General features: G+C 46.5%; 1 protein-coding gene across 2 annotated transcripts in view; it reads left to right on the plus strand.

The window, feature by feature from the left end:
* The window catches only part of RFX4 (regulatory factor X4), a 166796-nt gene extending 149473 nt beyond the window's left edge, over positions 1–17323 (plus strand). For both annotated transcript variants that reach the window (XM_060025537.1, XM_060025538.1), the window contains 3 exons: positions 5417–5579; positions 7238–7376; positions 15733–17323. In XM_060025537.1, the coding sequence (XP_059881520.1) occupies positions 5417–5579; positions 7238–7376; positions 15733–16005 (575 nt within the window). In that variant the 3' untranslated portion in view covers positions 16006–17323. The remainder of the gene's footprint in view (positions 1–5416; positions 5580–7237; positions 7377–15732) is intronic.
* Positions 17324–17768: the final 445 nt, after the last annotated feature.

Raw genomic sequence — 17768 nt, forward strand, 5'->3', positions numbered from 1 at the left:
GCCCCTTAGCTTTCTTTAAGGAAAACTGGTGCTCCTCCTCTTCAGGAGCATGGCAGGTGGTTCCAAACGGAGCAACCCACTTCACAGGACACTGGGCTGCAATTCTTTAATGTCTTTTAAAGCAAAACGTTAAGATCCCGCTCTGTGCAAGTCAGGCCCCCGAAGGGTTCTAAGACCTCGTTTATGATGTCATTTTAAGTATTCCCTCCTTCAGCAATGACAATAAAAGTTAACTATTAAACTTGTTTTCAACTTCCCACCATGGGTTCCCTGCAACACAAAACCAGCAAATTAAATCATTGAGATGCTAGGATGCCTAAAGAAATATAAAGGCAAATTCCTCATAAATAGCCCTAACTGTAGAACATCTGGCCTGCCCAGCTGCGTTTTCTCTGCATCAGTTGAGGATGTAACAAAGATAACTGGTGGCTAGTCTTTCCAAGTAACAAAAGCTCAGTTATTCTGAGGGCAGCTGAAGTGAGTGGGAGTTGGTGGACACTGCGGCCCCGCCACAGAGCCGCAGTGACTCACTCACAGAGCCCCAGAGTTGTCCCTGCCAGTGAATTCCTCCTCGTCCATCCCTGCTGCCTCCTTTTCTCCAAAGGAATGAAATTAGGCAATAAAAGCTGGGGTTGAAAATAGATTGTTTAATCTGCCCCTGACTTCACACCACCAGGGGCTTGGCTTCATGTTGGAACCTCTGGATTTGCTCATTCATTCATCTGTTCATTCATTCCGCAAAAAATAATTCCACGTCTAATCTGTGCCGTGCCCTGGGGTACACAAGCGAGAAAAACAGGCGCAGCTGCTGTCCTCATGATCCTTACATTCTAGTGGGTAAGAGAGTCAATACAGAAGTAAAGCACCAGGTAAATATATAATTTTGAATGGTCATAAGTGCTATGGGGACCCATCATAGATGGTGGTCAGAGGAGGCCTCTCTGAGGACGTGACATTTATCTGAGACCTGGAGTATGACAAGGGGCCAGCCACATAAAGGCTGGGGAGAAGAAAAGATCATTTTAGGTAGTGGGGATCAGCATGTGTACAGGCTTGAGGCAGAAAAGAGCCTGGCATAGTGAGGACTTGACTGATGTATATAAACAAGGGAGAGGGTGCAGGAGAGGAAGCTGCAGAGGTGGACAGGGGCCAGGTCATGCCATATCAGCTTACCTCTCTGGGAACTGATGCATTTGCTGCCCCTGGTCAGTTTTGTCAGTCAGATTTTGGCCAGGGAACTGTTGGTAAAGTGTAACTCAAACAGATGAGGTTTTCAGCTTCAGCAAATATTCTCCTTAAGCACAGCCACCTTTAGGATAGATGATAGCCAGTGGGAGTGGAGATAGATATAAAATCTTCTTTCTCTTCTCAGTTTTGAAGGTCACAGGAAATGTCTGTTTAGTAACAAATACTCCGAAACAAAGCTGTTCAAATGGAACTTTCTGTGACGATGGAAACGTTTTTTTGCTTTTTTGTGAATCTGAGCTGTCCAAAACAGTAGATACCAGCCACTTGAGGCTACTGAGTACTTGAAATGGGGTTAGTGTGACTAAGGAGCTGAATTTTTAATTGTATTTAACTTTAGTTAATTTAAATTTATACTGGCTAATGTATAGGGAAAGACAGCTCTAGAATCTAGACGTACTTAAAGGAGCTTATTTCTCAGGAAGGTACTAAGAAAGGCTTAGGCTGGCCCAAAACCTGAGCAACATCTGTGATGGTCCATAGAATCCTAGTGGGGAAAAGGTTCAAATGATTTGGTCCAAAATCTGACAGAAGGGTATGGCCAGGTAGGCTAGGAAGCAGTTTAAATGTTCACAAGTCTGTACCAGAGTCTCACAGCTTGTGATCTGTAATGGCCCTGAACATACACGATGCACGACAGGAGGCAGTGTTTCCTAGAGGCTTGCTACTCAAAGCGTACTCCATGGACCAACAGCATCGTCATCATTTAGAAGCTTGTTATACATGCAGAATCGCTGGCTCAACTCCCAATCTCCCACTGAATCAGATCTGCATTTTAACAAAATCCCCAGCGATGCAAATGCACATGCAAGTGTGAGAAGCAACTGTTATTGTGGAAAGGTTATGGAGTTGGGCAGATCTGGGTTCAAATCCCAACTCTGCCACTTACCTGACCAAGTTTTGGGCCTCAATTTTCTCACCTGAAAAAGGAGGTAATACTACTTACCTCAAAAGGATTATTGTGAAGATCCAATGTGTCAATATATAAAAAGAAACTAGTATGAGAACTGGTTTATGTTGGATGATCATTCGTTCATTCACTTGTTTAACAAAACATTATTGATTGCCTCTTATATTCTAAGCATCCTCCCTGTCCTGAGGCACCCCTTTCAAGAAAAGAAGAAAAGTAAACACCACCAACAACAAAAACTCAGGGAAGAAGAATGTTTTAGTGGGGATGGGAAGGAAAGAAAATATTCCTCTCTAGCAGTTTCAATACTATAACATGGACAACAACTTTATAGGATTCTCAAATCCTATAGGATCTTTAGAGGATTCTCAGAGATCAGGGACTCTCACCACTATTCTCAGACTTTTAATTAGACGTGGGGGAACGGGGAGGGGAGAATAAGAGAAAGATGGGAATTAGACAAACATGGAAGGTTTGTTATTGTTTTACCAACAAATAAAAAGCATTAGAGCTGTCCTAAAAATTAAGCACAAACTATTAACTGCACAGATTTTCTTTTATTAGTTTCCTTAAAAACGAAGAAGCAGCAGTCCTCACTGGAGGTCCCACCGGTAGGAAAGGGAATGCAAGGGGTGTTCTTTTCTGCTCCCCAGGGAGAGAGCGTTTCTCACCCAAGCCAGTAGGTGTTAATCTGCTTAAGCCTGCCTGAGTGGATCTGTTAGGTTGCTGGCACATGGCCATTTAGGGGTTTTGTTTCCCAGACCACAGGAGCCCATTTTTCCGAGAGTTCCACTAGCTTTTTGTTTGATAACGTCTATTTCTAGCAGCATTTACTCCTTCAACAACAAATTCAATGGAACAAAAATTTACTGAACACCTACTATTTGGCAAACCCTCTGTTGGGGATACAGAGATGAATAAGGAACCGTTGCTGTGCTCCAGGAACTCACACAAAAGTAACTTGTGCTGCATTCTCTCAGGTGATGGCTATTCTCACTGTGTCTTCCTACTGCTTGCGGAGCTGGGGGAAGAAAATCCTTTGGCTTCCCCGACTGCCCCTTTTAAAATACCCACTGACCTCGCTGTGCTCTCCTGAGGTCCCAGGGCCTTGAAGGGTTAATTACTTGCTTGCTGTGGCTGGTTCATTGTTTTCCCAAACTTCCCACCCCCTCCAATTCCATTTCTAATTGTGAAATTTGTTTTAATACATTTTAATAATGTTTTTCTTTTCACAGAGGCAATACACATTCTTTACATAAAAATACAGATAAGCAAAATGAAAAAAATGTTAAAACCATCCTCAGCAATAACCTGTTTTAATAAAAAAGGGTATTTTAAAAAATTACAACAGTTATGTAATTTCATATGAAGTTCAAAATATAGAGGAGAGCAGTCAGGCATAATCCAGTCCTCTGAGACATGATCATTTGGGGTTTTTTTTTTTTTCCTTCTAGTCTTCTTGCATTTATTATAAATGACACCTAGCACACAGCCTGCTAAAGTCATTATCTTTGGGGGGAAAATAATGGTGTGGATATCCAAACCAAGAAGGGGTGCTTTTAGCCATACTGCTGGATAAGGATATTTGTGATTTTGCAGAAGAACATGGGTTTAGAAGTTTGCTGTAATTAGTTAAATCACTGTTGCTATTCAGACGTTTCACCCCTGGTGACAGAATCTGACCCAAGAAACTTGTCTTTTCTTCCTTGGAATCTGAAATGGGAAATAAAGAAATTTCTACTTTAAGAAAGTCTGATGTAAGAATACCTGAATTCATAATGAAGAGTGCTTGAACATCATTAAAAGCCTACCACGTGCCAGGCTTTTTGACATATATTATCTCAGTTAATCCTCACAACAGTCATACAAGGTATGACTTACATGACTTATATGACTTACATGATATAATAGGCGTAATTATCCCTATTTTACAGATTATGAAAGAAAGGCAGATAAAATTTAAGAGGCTGGCTCAAGATCTTACAGCCAGTGCATGGCAGAATTAGGACCCAGAGCAAAGAGACACTATGGTAGAGTTCCACTTTTAAATGAAAACCTTTCCTTTATCTTCCCACAAGAATTTCAAGATTAAACATGGTCTGCGTAGAAGGTATAGGATTGGAGGACCAAAGTTTTCTCTTTTAGTTCACCTTAAAAATGACCTCCCTTGACCAGTTCTTCAGTCTTCCATGTGCCTACAAGGAGGTGCTGAATCCTATTCCCGCTACCTTTTAAAATAGGTTTAATCCTTTCCATTATATCAACATTCTAAATTTATCAGAAATTAAGTTGAGGACTTTATGATCACTATTAGTGATTTCTTAAATCACCATTTTTTATTCTATCTCAGAAAGCTCCTAAGTCTCTTGAAGGTTTTAAATTTTGTCAGTTTCTTTTCCCAGTCCCTAGCACTTTCAAGGTATCCAATTAAAAAGCAAATTAATGGAATTAATAATATGTATGGAATAGGTCACCGTTAAGGTCACTGTCTAATAATCTTCAAAAAGACCTGGGCAGGCAGAGTCCAATAATCTACTTATCTTTGCTTAAAGCAATTTGTTGGATGCTTAACACCTGTTTAGTTGAGTGCTGAGAAGTTATTTGGGGAGCCCGTCTGAGCTACATCGCCCTGAGCTTTCTTTTGTCCTCTCTCCTTCCCTCCCTCTTTTTCTTTCTTCCTGTCTTCCCTTTCCCTTTTCTTCCTTTTAAAATTTTGATTGAAAATCTTTTGGCCACCAGTCTCTGCACTAAGCACCAGGGACCTCATGGTGGGCAAAATAGACAAGACTCCTACCCTCATGGAACTTACCGTCTGGTGTGGGGAATTAGGCATTAATTCTATCTATCACATTCATGAATGGGTGTAAGATTACAAACTGTGGTGGGCACCACCATGCAGTAAGGGATCTGACTTAGTCTGGGGTTAGGAGACAGCTTCTTTGCATTGAGATATGAAGAACGAGTGCGTACTAAGGGAAAACTGAGGATTCCAGGCAGCAGAAACAGCATGTGCCAAGGCCCTGTGTTGCCGGGAATCATGGTACGCTGGAAAACATGAAAGAAAGCTATTGTGGCTGGATCAGATAGCACAAAGGCAGAGGGTAGGGGATGCTTCTTGTGAGATCAGCAAGGACCAAGACACATGCTTTATAAAGATTTTGGCTTTCAGCTGAAGAGCAATGGGAAGCCACTAGCATTCTAAGGAAGAACTGGAGGTGTGAGAACTGTTAATGACTGATGCACCTTCGTTTGTCTCTGCAGGAGCGATGCAGTCATACACGTGGTCTCTAACATACACAGTGACAACGGCGGCAGGATCTCCAGCTGAAAACTCCCAACAGCTGCCCTGTATGAGGAGTACACACGTACCTTCCTCCTCGGTCACACACAGGATCCCAGTTTATCCCCACAGAGACGAGCACGGGTAGGTGACTTTCCCGGGATGTTGCCTTGCTTTTACGTTTGATTTGAAAGGGGAGGGTTTACTCGGTAGTGGTTTTCTGAGGACGGGAAGGTTGCGCCCTCTGTTGAGTTCTCAGCGTGCTCTTGCCCCTGTACAACTGTCTCATGCAGTCCCCACAATGACCAGGGGAGGTAGGCGGGTCACCCCCGCCTGACAGATGAGGAAGTTGAGGCTGCACCGAGTCCAGTTCCCCAAGGCCACACAGCTGGCGAGGGTCAGGCTGACAGCCTGTGTCTGCCTCCTTTAGGAAGGAAAACTGAATACTCCCTCCCCGCAGCTCCCCTGGATGGTCCTCGTGCACTTTGTAGCCTTATAACACAGCTTCATGGTGGGTCCAAGTCCTTTATGACTCGATAGGAGGAGGGCTTCCTCACCCGAGGCTGGAGGTCCCTGGAGGGCAGCAGTCATTCATGGGGTTCAGAGAATCCCCCTGGGTTCCAGTGGTGCTTTGGACCCTGAATAAATAAATCATTGATTTTGCCCATATTTTTTCCCCTAATCTGTAGTGATGTTACTGTGATGAATAAGCTACAGATCCATTTAAAAGGGTAACAGCTTTTTGCCACTTTGCATTCTTTATTAAAAGACATTCCTCACACAGTGTCTAATGTGCAGTTATCTGAAAAACACTTATGATGTTAAAAAGGGCCCTTCTTGTCACGAGACTCTGCCATGTAGGCACAGTAAGCCTCCCAAGCCAGGTTCCAACAGACCAGCTCTGGGGGACACAGGAGGGGACGGAGGAGGACCGCTCAGGTCCCTTCCACGTGGTAGCCTGAGGCCTGGCTGTGGGCATACTTGAGGTTAATTCCATAGGCTCAGGTGCCCCTGACCCATCAGTGGGGCAGCCACCATTTCCTCACGGGGCCTCCTAGAGTAGTTCCCCACACATTTAAAATCGACTTCGACATTGTTTCAGAGAGCTTCCGACTCTGCAGAAATGGCACAACAGACACCCGCATGGTCATATGTCAGCGTCTTTGCTGTAAAGATGTTATTAAGAATAGTGGTAATAGTATCCTATGTTTCCACAAGACTATTTTATAATAGAAAGTGACCCTCGGGGTCATGTGCAGCATTTTTAGTACAGATGTGAGAAACAAGGGTGCGAGTAGCCCAAGGTCCCACAGCTGGGAAGTGGTGGAGCCAGGCTTAGAACCGGAGGCTGACGCCTGGTTGGCCGTGGTGTTTCCCCCCTGCACCAGAGACATGGGAAAGCAAAGGCCTGAACAATACAAAAACAGAAGTCCCAAAGTAATTTCTTCTTTTTTTCCTATTTGACTTCAGGCTATAATATGGGGCTTTTTACCACAACAGAAGAAGAGGTTTCCATCACTAATGATGTTTTGCTCAGGGCTAGTTTTCATTCCCTGCGCATCCGCAGGGTGGTGAGGGAGGTATGCTGAGGGGAGGAGGAAAACCCACCTGGGAGTTTAAAACTATCACAGCAAAGCCGCAGAGTGGAGATGGTAGGAAACAGAAAGAAGAAAAATGGAAAACAAAAAGGAAGAAAAGAACAAAAAGGAACAAAAGTAGATGAGGTTGATTTTTAAAGGTGTCAAACTGATTTGTTCTCCCTGCTGTTACTCACAATATTCAACGTGCCTAATGCGTTTTAGATACACGGGAAGCTATAACTACGGGAGCTATGGCAACCAGCATCCTCCCCCAATGCAGAGCCAGTACCCGGCCCTCCCGCACGACACAGCCATCTCGGGACCGCTCCACTACTCCCCGTACCACAGGAGCTCTGCACAGGTGAGTCGGTGGCCCCACTTGTTGTCCAGGCCTTGGTGTGCGTGGTGCCAGGTCTAGTCAATTCAACACAATTAATAAGCACTTTCTGCATACTGTGTGTCTCCAAGGAAAGGACAGTCTTTTCCTCAGTGTCATCTCTTCCCTCCAGTGGCTGCCCACAGTGGGTGCTCAGCCAGAGTTCACCCCTACTTGCTTTCACGTACATGGGTGCCGACCACATGTCTTTAGTTCTGTCCTCCCTTTGACCTCTCTCCCAGGAGCCAAGCAGCCGCAATGTCTGTTGTCCTTTTTTTCGGGCAGCCACTCTCAGACTGAATCTTTTGTGTCCTCTCCCACCACCCACTCCTGGTGCAGTCAGACCCTTATGGAGTCCTGTCAGGACTGTCATGCCAGCATCATCCTGACTGGTCTCTTGGTTTCACATCTGTTCCTTTTCAGTCCAACCCACACACACAACCTTACCAGAAGAGTCCTCCTGAAATGGACCCTTATCCGATCATTCTCAGGCCTTTGGCCCTTCACTGTCTAACAAACCACATTGCTCCTCTGTGGCCTTGGTGAGTGGGGATAGTGGCTGCACCTGTCGCACCAGTGTTGGGTGCTCCACTTGTCTCAGACTTGTTCCTGTGCACTGTGCCCCAAACACAACTGGTCACCAGTTCCATCCTATTCTGCATCCTCGTTGTCTCTGCACACTCCCTGTCCTTGTCTCAGATCAGGTCTTTATCCAACCTGGATGATGACAAAAGCCTTCCCATCTGTTGCCATGCCACTGAACTTGCCCCATCTCTGGTCCATCCCCAATACTGCAGCTGGAGGAATCTTTTGGGGAAAAAAAGCCAACTGGCCATAACACCCTCCCTCTTTTGCATGTCATCGCTTTCAAAGTCAAGTTCAACTCCTTAGCACGTCTCTCAAGACTCATGATCATCTGGGCTCTGCCTGCCTTTCTGGCCTACCAGCCATACCCCACCTTTGCCCCAGCCATGCCAGCCCACGTGCAGTTCCCCCAGGTCTTCGCAGATACTGTTGCCTCGGGCTGGGATTCTCTTCCTCAACCTCTTCTGCTTGTTGTTCAGGACAAGCATCCTACTGTCTGTGCGGCACTTGCTGACACCGCCCTCGTCCTTCCTCCAGGACCGTATTCGGTGCCACTCCTCTGTACTCACATGGTGCGTTGGGCTTCCTTCTGTTGGCATACTTCTCATCACTGACTTTCCTGACACCCACAGGAGACCCCAGAGCTCCTTGAAGGCAGAAATTAAGTCTAGGATCTCCGGGTCACAGCACCCATCAAAAAGAACAGCTAGCTTTTACTGAATGCTGTCCCGTGCCAAGCATAGTGCCGAGCCCTTTCCACACCTCCATGGTAACCCTTGCAGAAAGGAAGCGAGGATAACTTGCCCGAGGACTTGAACCCAGGCAGTGTGACCCTGGCTGCCCAGGCTCTTAAGCAGCAGCCTCCGTCACCTCTCATAGAGGGCATCCACTGTTTATTGAACAGAGGAGTGAACAGGAGGTGGGGCAGTATAAACAACTGTGGTGTGCGGCAGGCAGGGCGGCAGGCTTGGGAGGCAAGATGAGAGCTATGCTTAGGAAAGAGCTCCTGCAGCAAGGGCCAAAGGACGATGAAGCAGAGAGGAAGGGGCCTGGCAGAACAGGGAGCGCTGCCAGGAAGCACTTGCAGGAGTCCAGAACAGACGTGGCAGGACGTGAGCTGGGATGCAGGCTGCAGTTACATCAGCTGTCAGCACAGACCTGCCTCCGGGGGCGGGCACCGAGCAGAGTGTACCCACGGTCCACGGGCCCTCGGGGCAAACAGGCGTCTGTTTTGATTTCCATCGGCAGTACCAGGGGGAGCCCTGGTATAATCCCCGGACAAGCCAAGAAGTGGATTCCTCGAAATCATCACCTGGGGCATTCAGTATAGGTCCCAACTGTGTCACACAGAGAGGCCTTTTCCCTAGGGACTGCTTCTCTTGGGAGCAGAGTCTGTGCTCCCCCACGCTGATCCCCTAAGGGACTTAGAGCTGCTGCCATAGACTGGGTCACACACAGTCTAAGCAGCCCACTCATTCATTCATTCAGTCGCTCTCCCACGACTGTCGAGTGCCCACTCTGCGGCAAGCACTGCTTAGCCTCTGAGAATACGGGGAGAATGAGACGGAAGCGTGCCTGCTTTGGGAGAGCTTCGGCTCCAGTAAGGAGACACTGGCAAGATCAAGCGAAAATCCCAGCCACAGCTCCTGGCATTACCTTCCCTCTTTCTTCACTCCCTCATTCCTCCTCATGAAATTTCTGGAGCTGGTTTTTCTGGGCTGTTATTTTTAAAGCCTTTAGCTACAGAAAGAAGCCAAAGGCTCCTAAAGGCCCGTGCGGTCCCTGGTGATCAAAGACAGGTCGAAGCATCCACCCCGGAAACCACAACGGTCCCCAGCTGGAGCATCATCATTTAATCGCTGGTCCTAATCCAAGGGCTGAGGACTAAACGAACGCCTGTGGAGGAGCCCGCTGAACCCAGACTAGGCGTGGGAGGTGAAAGGGTCCTGCAGCGTCGTCACCACTGTGTCCTGTGGCTCTCAGGCAAGGTCCTTTCACGACCTCTGACCCCCACCACCCGCTCATGCCCTCCACTTGGTGCTTAATGCCTTTGTCTCCATTTGTAAAGTGGGGTGGGGAGCCGTTAGTTATAAAACATCTCTGCCCAGGTCGATGGGTTAGGGTTAGGGTTAGAAGGGTGAGATCAGCACTTCTCCTGGGGAGGGTACTGTCTAAAGACAAAGAATCCTTCGTTTTGTTTTTCATTAACATTTATGGGTCAAGCACTGTTTTAGGCACTTTCAAATACAGAGGCTCACTTAATTCTCAGAGCAACCTCAGGAAGAAGGCATTTTCTCCAGGTGTTAAAGACGAGGAAAACCTCAGAATGTAATTTGCCCCAGGTCATGCATCCAGTAAGTGACAAAGCGGACTCAAAGGCAAATTCTCCAAATCTCAACCCCAGGCCGGTGGCACTGAACACTACATGGTGTGTGTTTTGGAGGGTGGGAGGTAAATTGGAGAGGTTACTGCAGCTGTTCTTAATAAGTTTCAAGTTCCCAAAGAGAAGAATCACACACTCAAGATACTGTGTTTCTTTCCTTTCCTGGTACTTTGGTTTAAGGTTGAGCACATAGGGGAAAATCCACTGCAGGGCTAATTAGTTTTAGCTTTCCAGAGCAGAGGTCAAGCCGTTCTACTCCTGAATACTGAATATCACACTTCATTACATCAGACTCCGTGGGGAAAAGATTAGTCTGAATGGAAGAAGAATCACAACCATAGAATATGGTTAAAGAATGCAGTTGGTCATTAGCACAAGAAACTAACTTCTGCAAGTAAATGCCTACCAGGTTTGCCTTAAAGAATGGATACAACACCTCTGTGAAGTTCAGTAATCGCAGACATCCCAGCATTTATATACACAAAATAACGTGAAGTCATTTGTTTTTTGAAATAGGGCATTGTGTGCCCTTGTTTATACTACTCATTTATACAAGACATGCTTTCTTCATGGTACTACAAAGGTAAACCCCCAGTCCTGTTTGAATCCTCGTAATTTCTCAGTTAGTGAGTCCAGATGAATCAGGTTGCACAGGGTAAGGTTTGAATTATTTCAGAAAAACACCCTTCTTTCAGCTATACTGCACTTGTCCACACCAAAATAAGTGAACAAGGGATGGTATCAGCTGCCCTTTCCCAGGTTCCCCATTCTCATGCCCAACCAGAAAGAGAAAACAAACCAAACACATGGCCACAAAGTATTTCTGAGCCTCATTCAACACACATTCATGGAACCTCTACCCTGTCAGCAGCCATGAATGTGAAGTGGGCCCTTGAGCTTAAAAGCCATTTGATCAACCTGAAGCAAACTGGCTAGAAAGACACTTAAGGTGAACCAGAAAGTTGTTGCACATTTCTCGTCTGTATGGCCAAGGCCCAGCCTTGCCAGCCGGTCACACAGCTCTCACGGCAACTCCAGTGGACCAGCCCAGGGCCAGTGGGTCCTCGATCTCAGTGGCCCAGTGACTGCTACAAAGTTTGCTTAGCGTGCTCCACTTTGGGATAGCATCTTGGGCCGAAGGGAATAAAAGAAGCCCACCATAGCGGTATAAAATCTCTGACTGTAGAGCCAGGCTTCCTGAGTTCAAATCTCAGCTCTGCCTCTGATTAGCTCTGTGCCTCAGTCTCCTCATCTGAAAAATGGAGATAATTCTAGTACCTATTTCATAGGGTTGTTGTGAGGTTTGAGTGAGTTAATAAAGGTTAGAACAGGGCCTAGCTCATAGTTAACACTCTGTGTGGATATTTTCATCATTATCCTTTGTAACACCACTGTTACTATATTTTCATAATTATAGAATTAATTTCTATCTTCCTCAACTCTACTAGCTCTGTGAAGGCAGGGACCAGGTCCTTTTTTTCTGACCATTTTATTCCCAAGACCCAGAACAGACCTGGCCCTTGCTGGGTCCTCAGGACATACTCATCAATGAATGAAGGGATGAATGGATCCTTACTCTGGTAGTAAGTTGCTGTGTGACCTCACGTAGATCATTTCCCCTCTCTTGCCCTCAGTTCCCTCATCTGTAAAGTGAGAGGTAGGACCAGGTGGTCAGTCACTAAGGCTCTTCCTTTCATTAGTGGACCACGAATATCCATAATAGTTACCACGTTTTGAAAACTTACTGTGTGGAAGCTCGAAGTGTTTCACATGTATTAACTCAATTAATCCTGACCCGAAGAGCTCAGCAGATGTGGACCGTCTGGCACAGTCTTGGGGGAGCTATGTCCTGGGTGGGGGGTGCCTGTTGGCAGAACTTTGGTCAGTGAGAGCCTCCTTTCATAGGAAAACAGTTTGTGTGCCCGACGGGGGCCACCTTTCACCCGTGCTCAAGTAGCAGTCCATTTGGCGAGGGTCAGGGATAAAGGGCTCATTCTTCCCTCTCCAAGTGCAGGAAAGTCAGCCCTCGGTGTGAGTAGTCACTTCTCAAAATAGCACTTCCTAAAATGGTTCCAGAGAGGCCCGGGGTCAGTCTCAGCTGAGATGGACTCATGTCACGGCCCCTTGAGGGAACCTTTGCCCACTTGTGCACACACACGTGCACCTACACGTGCCCACAGACACCCCTCACACACCTCTCACGGGGTGGGGACTGGTGACTCATCTCCATTTTCACATCAGTAGCAACAGTGTGGGATTTGACCTAGAAAAGGCTAACTTCTGGTTAGGGGCCCTCAACAAAAAGTGCCTTTATCCTGAGCAGAGCTCTCGGGACCTCAGGGTTTGTGCCCAGTGGGCCCGAGGAGCCCGCGTGAACCCGGATGTGAAGTGTGAAAGGTGAGGCGGGTGCTCCCGCCAGACTAAAGAGAGGCCTCACTGGCGGCTTTAATGGCCAGGCCGGGCAGCGGCACTCCAGCCTCTCAGCTCTCAATGGTCTCTTCACCACGGGGAAGACGAGTCACTGACTCATTTGCAATTAGCTGACCTAACGGGACAGAATTTTCCAGGCCGGATTCTGTGGTAACAGAATTTTATTGTCACATTGGAGATATTTTGAGCCAGTCTCATTTCCAGGCAATTACTCTTTTGAGCCTGTGACACAACCCCTGGGCACAGCTGCATCTAGGGTCCTTGCTTCGGCACAAAAGACACGCTCTCTTGGGTTCTGTGGGGAGGAGCCTCCAAGTCCACACGGTGACATGGTACCTACACAAGCCAGGCAAGTAGGACTCTGTCAGAAGCATCAAGCTGAGGCCTGGTCAGGGTTGTAAGACCCTGTGGTCTGTAGGGGAGGGGGGGGCTTAAAGGAAGAGTGACAGACAGATTCAAGTTTAATGGGCTGTGTTCCAGGAAAGGAGTGTCTTCCTCTCTGAATTCTCTGCAGTTCAGTTGTGGTGGGTCATGCCTCGTTTGGGCCAGTCAGATTGATGTGGAGGAAAGTCACCAGCTCAGGACCGGGCCTTTCTGCCAGCTCTCCCACTAGCTTGCCATGTGGCGCCCCACTTTATGGATCCTACTTTTCTGTACAACATCTGTACAACGTGGGGTTGGATTATATGAGCCCTAACGTTCTTTCTAGCGGTAACGTCCTGGTGTTCATTCACCAGATAAGTTATGTAGCACCTGCTAGGTGCCAGGCATCATTTCAGATGTTGGGCATATGGTAGAGAACATGACAAAGCCCCACCAGGAGCTTAGGAATATAAGCCAGTGGAAGGAGACAGCTGACAAGCAGGATGCTAAGATCCCGACCTGAGAGATGGGGGGTGAGGCACTTAGCTTGGAGAGAGAGGATGTCCAGAAACGTCTCTCTGAAGAGGTGACATTTGAGCTGAGGTCTGAAGAATGATGAAAAGGCAAGCATGGAAGGAGCTTGGGGGTAGCGGTGGGGAAGAAGTGTTCTAGGCAGAGGCAACAGGTGGGACAAAATTCTCTGAGGTGGGAACCAGCTGGGCAGGCCAGAGGACCAGAGAGGAGGCCTCTGTGCCAGGGAAGGGACATGCATCTGGGGAGCTTACCTGAGAGACTGTCAGGAGGGGGAAGCCACCTTTTGGAAAAAATTAGAGACCATTTTGTAATAATACTTCTTAATATTACCTGTTTAACACCCGGGATCTTGATATCTTGGGCAGGGCCCAATCTCAGTACGGTCTCTTTGGGGTTTAGAATGGGTCCTAGGCTAGAATCCCACTGCCCAGGCCTGAGGGTCCACCGTGGCTGCCGTACACGCAGCTGATTTGGGGATTATGAAAGGCTCCGTGCGCTCTCCCTGGTCTCCTTGGCAACACCCCTTGGTGCCTTGTCCCCCCAGATCCCAGACACCAGCTACGCCCTTCTCCCTCTCGCCTACCTGTTCTTCTGACTGCGGAAGGCGCGTTGTCTGTCCTAGGTAGGACAAAACCCTCACTACTAGAACTTGGCGCCCTCCTCCTTGACCTGTGAATGGCTGGTTCTCTTTGCATGCTTTGGGCCTAACAGCCTTCCCCTGCTGCCCCTCGGGCTGCCACTCAAAGAGGCAGAACAGTTCCCCTCTGGCCCGCTCGACTACAGGGGGCACCACTGTTGTCATAACCCCTTCTCCTGGCTGTCTAGGCTTCAGCCTGTCTGTCTCCCTCACAGGGGGCAGCTTCCCACCGAATCCCTCGGGGCTCCACTCTCCAACTGTCAGGGAAGACAGATGGGGAGCAGAAGAATTCCGACATTAGCACATATAGGCGTTCTCCCTACTCGTTGCCCTTGCCACCCTTGTTGACTGGCTCCTGCTCTTGTTGGGGTGGCCCTTAGCACAGCAAGGAAATCTTTGTGCTGCCTGGCCTGCAGACCCCGGAGCTCGCAAAGGGAGCCCAGAGCTCCTCCCCTTCCTCCCCTCTGATTGTACTAAAAGCGGCTTATTTGCATAGCTGTCTCGGTAACTGAAAAGAATGTAAAAGAAGCAGCACTTCAGGGGCCCTCCTCTTATTCCCGATTCTTTCCAGAACAGCTTCCCCTCTTCTTGTAGCTATTAACACCTGTTTTCCTGGCCTGCACAAAAGCACCTCCCCTCCCATTTGGCTTATCTTGACTCCTTCTTCCACATTCACACCAAGCCCAATAATTTACCATTTCCTGCTTGTATATCTTCTAGGACTTCAGTGAATGTGAACCAAAAAGAGAGATGTTCTCTGAATGATAGGCACTAATAATAACCTTTGAAGCTGTTGACTTGCTTCCTCTTCAAAAGCCTGCTTTTAGGTTGCAGTTCATAATTGAATTCAACTGTAAAATGCTATTTTTAATGATGTCATTGTGTTTTTCTTGGCAGTATTGTTCTCTTGGGTTGATGGAGTGGGACCTATCACATCTCCTAAAATGATAAAGCTCAAAACCATCCATCCATATATCCGTATCTATTTGGACATGCTGTTCCTCCTGTACACACACACACACACACACACTCTCTCTCTCTCTCTCTCTCTCTCTCTCTCTTTCTTTCTCTCTCCCTCTCCCTCTCCCCCTGTCTCCTGTATTCACAGTGGGGTTATTCCTTCTTTTGGGTTTGACTTCCCCAAATATTGCAGATTAAGAGCACAAAAAGTCAGTATTTTTGGTTGAGTGGCTATCAGCCTAGCTCTGGCTGTGAAATCCTTTGCATTTCTCCTGTTATATACTTCCTAGACCAAGAGTCAGTCTTTCAGAATTTCACTGATTACTTCCCATCAACTTTCATTAACAGCGTCTTAAGAAATTTAACTTAAACTGTGAACATGACTGATATTGTGTATGTGCAACTTCAAGCTAATTTTAACTTTGTGGAATTTCTTTCCCCTCAACAAGTACCCGTTTAATAGCCCCACTTCCCGGATGGAACCTTGTTTGATGAGCAGTACTCCCAGACTGCATCCTACCCCAGTCACCCCCCGATGGCCAGAGGTGCCCACAGCCAACACGTGCTACACAAGCCCGTCTGTGCATTCCACGAGGTATGGAAACTCTAGTGACATGTACACACCCCTGACCACGCGCAGGAATTCTGAGTATGAGCACATGCAACACTTTCCTGGCTTTGCTTACATCAACGGAGAGGCCTCCACAGGATGGGCTAAGTGACTGCTTTCATAGAAATCCATATTTAATATTAATAATAATTAATAATAATAATAATAAACTCAACACCCACCCCCCAGAAGAATTTTATCTCAATACATCATAACTCCTGGACTATTCCTAGGCGTCCATCTTCCTAATGAATATGAGGCTGGGATTCAGTGTGGGATGATAAACTTTAGTTCAGAAATGGGACTCACTAAAAGTCAGTGAGGTTGGGTTCCTGTAGCCAAGCCAGACTTGACTGTTTGTATAGAGCACTATCTCGGGCAGGCCGACCTGTCCCTTTTCCCTCTGTTCCATGCCTTCACTTTATGTTGGCAACCATTGCCAGTAAATTACCTATTTTCCTGTTGACAGAAGCTCTTTAGTCTTGAAGGGTGGATACTAGAGACGGAATCTGGTTTGTGCTTTTGGATGGGCACATAATTTAACCAAGAGCATTCACCTTTCCATCTGGCTGTCATCTTACTGTACAACAGACAGCCCCCTCAGATATGTCCTAAGCATCCCTTCTTCCTGGTGGTGTCGTCACTGCTTCCTGGAGCACCAGGGCTAAGTGGAGGTATCTGGAAACTCTAGATTCCCTGTTACACTTATGTCTGTCACAGTACCTGCATTGCCTTGGAATGTAAGCACTGTTTAGGGGGAAGGAAGAGGCCTGTTCTGTATGCCTTAAGTTGAGTGAGGTTTGTAGGGGACCGGTTCTTCTACATGCAAGTATTTGTCCTAAGTTTGCACAATGGCTAGTGTCAGCAAAAGGCAGGAAAGGGGTTTTTAAAGTTCTGAGAGAATGTGGATTTATGGCATTGAGTATCACACTCAGCTCTGCTATAGTAACTCTGTGAAACTGAATGGACCAAACTTTTAACTTACCAAGCACCAAGTGTGAAAATGACTTTCATGGTTCCTTCATAAGACTATAATAATTTCCGACACTTTGATAGAAAAAAATCAAAGCTGTGCCTTTGAACCTATACTATACTGTGTATGTGTGGAAATAAAAATGTATTGTACTTTTGGAAAATCTTTTCGTAGGCATTTTTCTGTTAGATTTGTAGCAATTTGTGAGGTTTGTTAGAGATTAACATAGGTTTTCTTTCTGTATTATAAAAAACACCAAGAAATTATGGTGGGCCTATTACCCTATGGGTAAGAAATAAATGGAAACATGACATCGGATGTTTTAGCAGTTGTTCTGTAAATAAAACATTTGATCACACCACTCAGTGTGATAATCATGTCTACAGCTAAAATGGACATAGTTTTATCTGTACAGTTGTGCAAGATATGAATGGTTTCACACTCAAATAAAAAGTATTGGAATGACCTGCTTTCTTCATTTTCATTTTGTATTTGATAATGACCTGTGTGTGTGTGTAATATAAATGACATTCTGAATACTTAGGGTATAAGTAGGCGAAGCAAAACTAAGTGGTCTTCTGTGGTTGTGCTTATCCAGCTCCCTGTGATCTTGTCATCATTAAAATGTGGATAGGCCACACATGCAGTCCTTAAACGACGATTTAGCACCCACAGCCTGATGTAGGGAACCAGTTCTACATACAAGGATTTACCTGAAGTTTTCATGATGGCTAGTGTCAGCAAAGGGCAGGAGCCTTTCAGCTCTTGCAGGGAATATTATTCTTCAATACCAGCATCATTAAGAGGTCCCCTGGTACTTAGTTCATTATGCTTTAATGATCACTGGTTGTAAAGATATTTCAAGCACAGTGCTTTAAATGCCAATAAACTTGTGGAAAAGA

Source organism: Delphinus delphis, chromosome 11 (assembly GCF_949987515.2).
Source record: "Delphinus delphis chromosome 11, mDelDel1.2, whole genome shotgun sequence".
NCBI classification, from domain to species: Eukaryota; Metazoa; Chordata; class Mammalia; order Artiodactyla; family Delphinidae; genus Delphinus; species Delphinus delphis.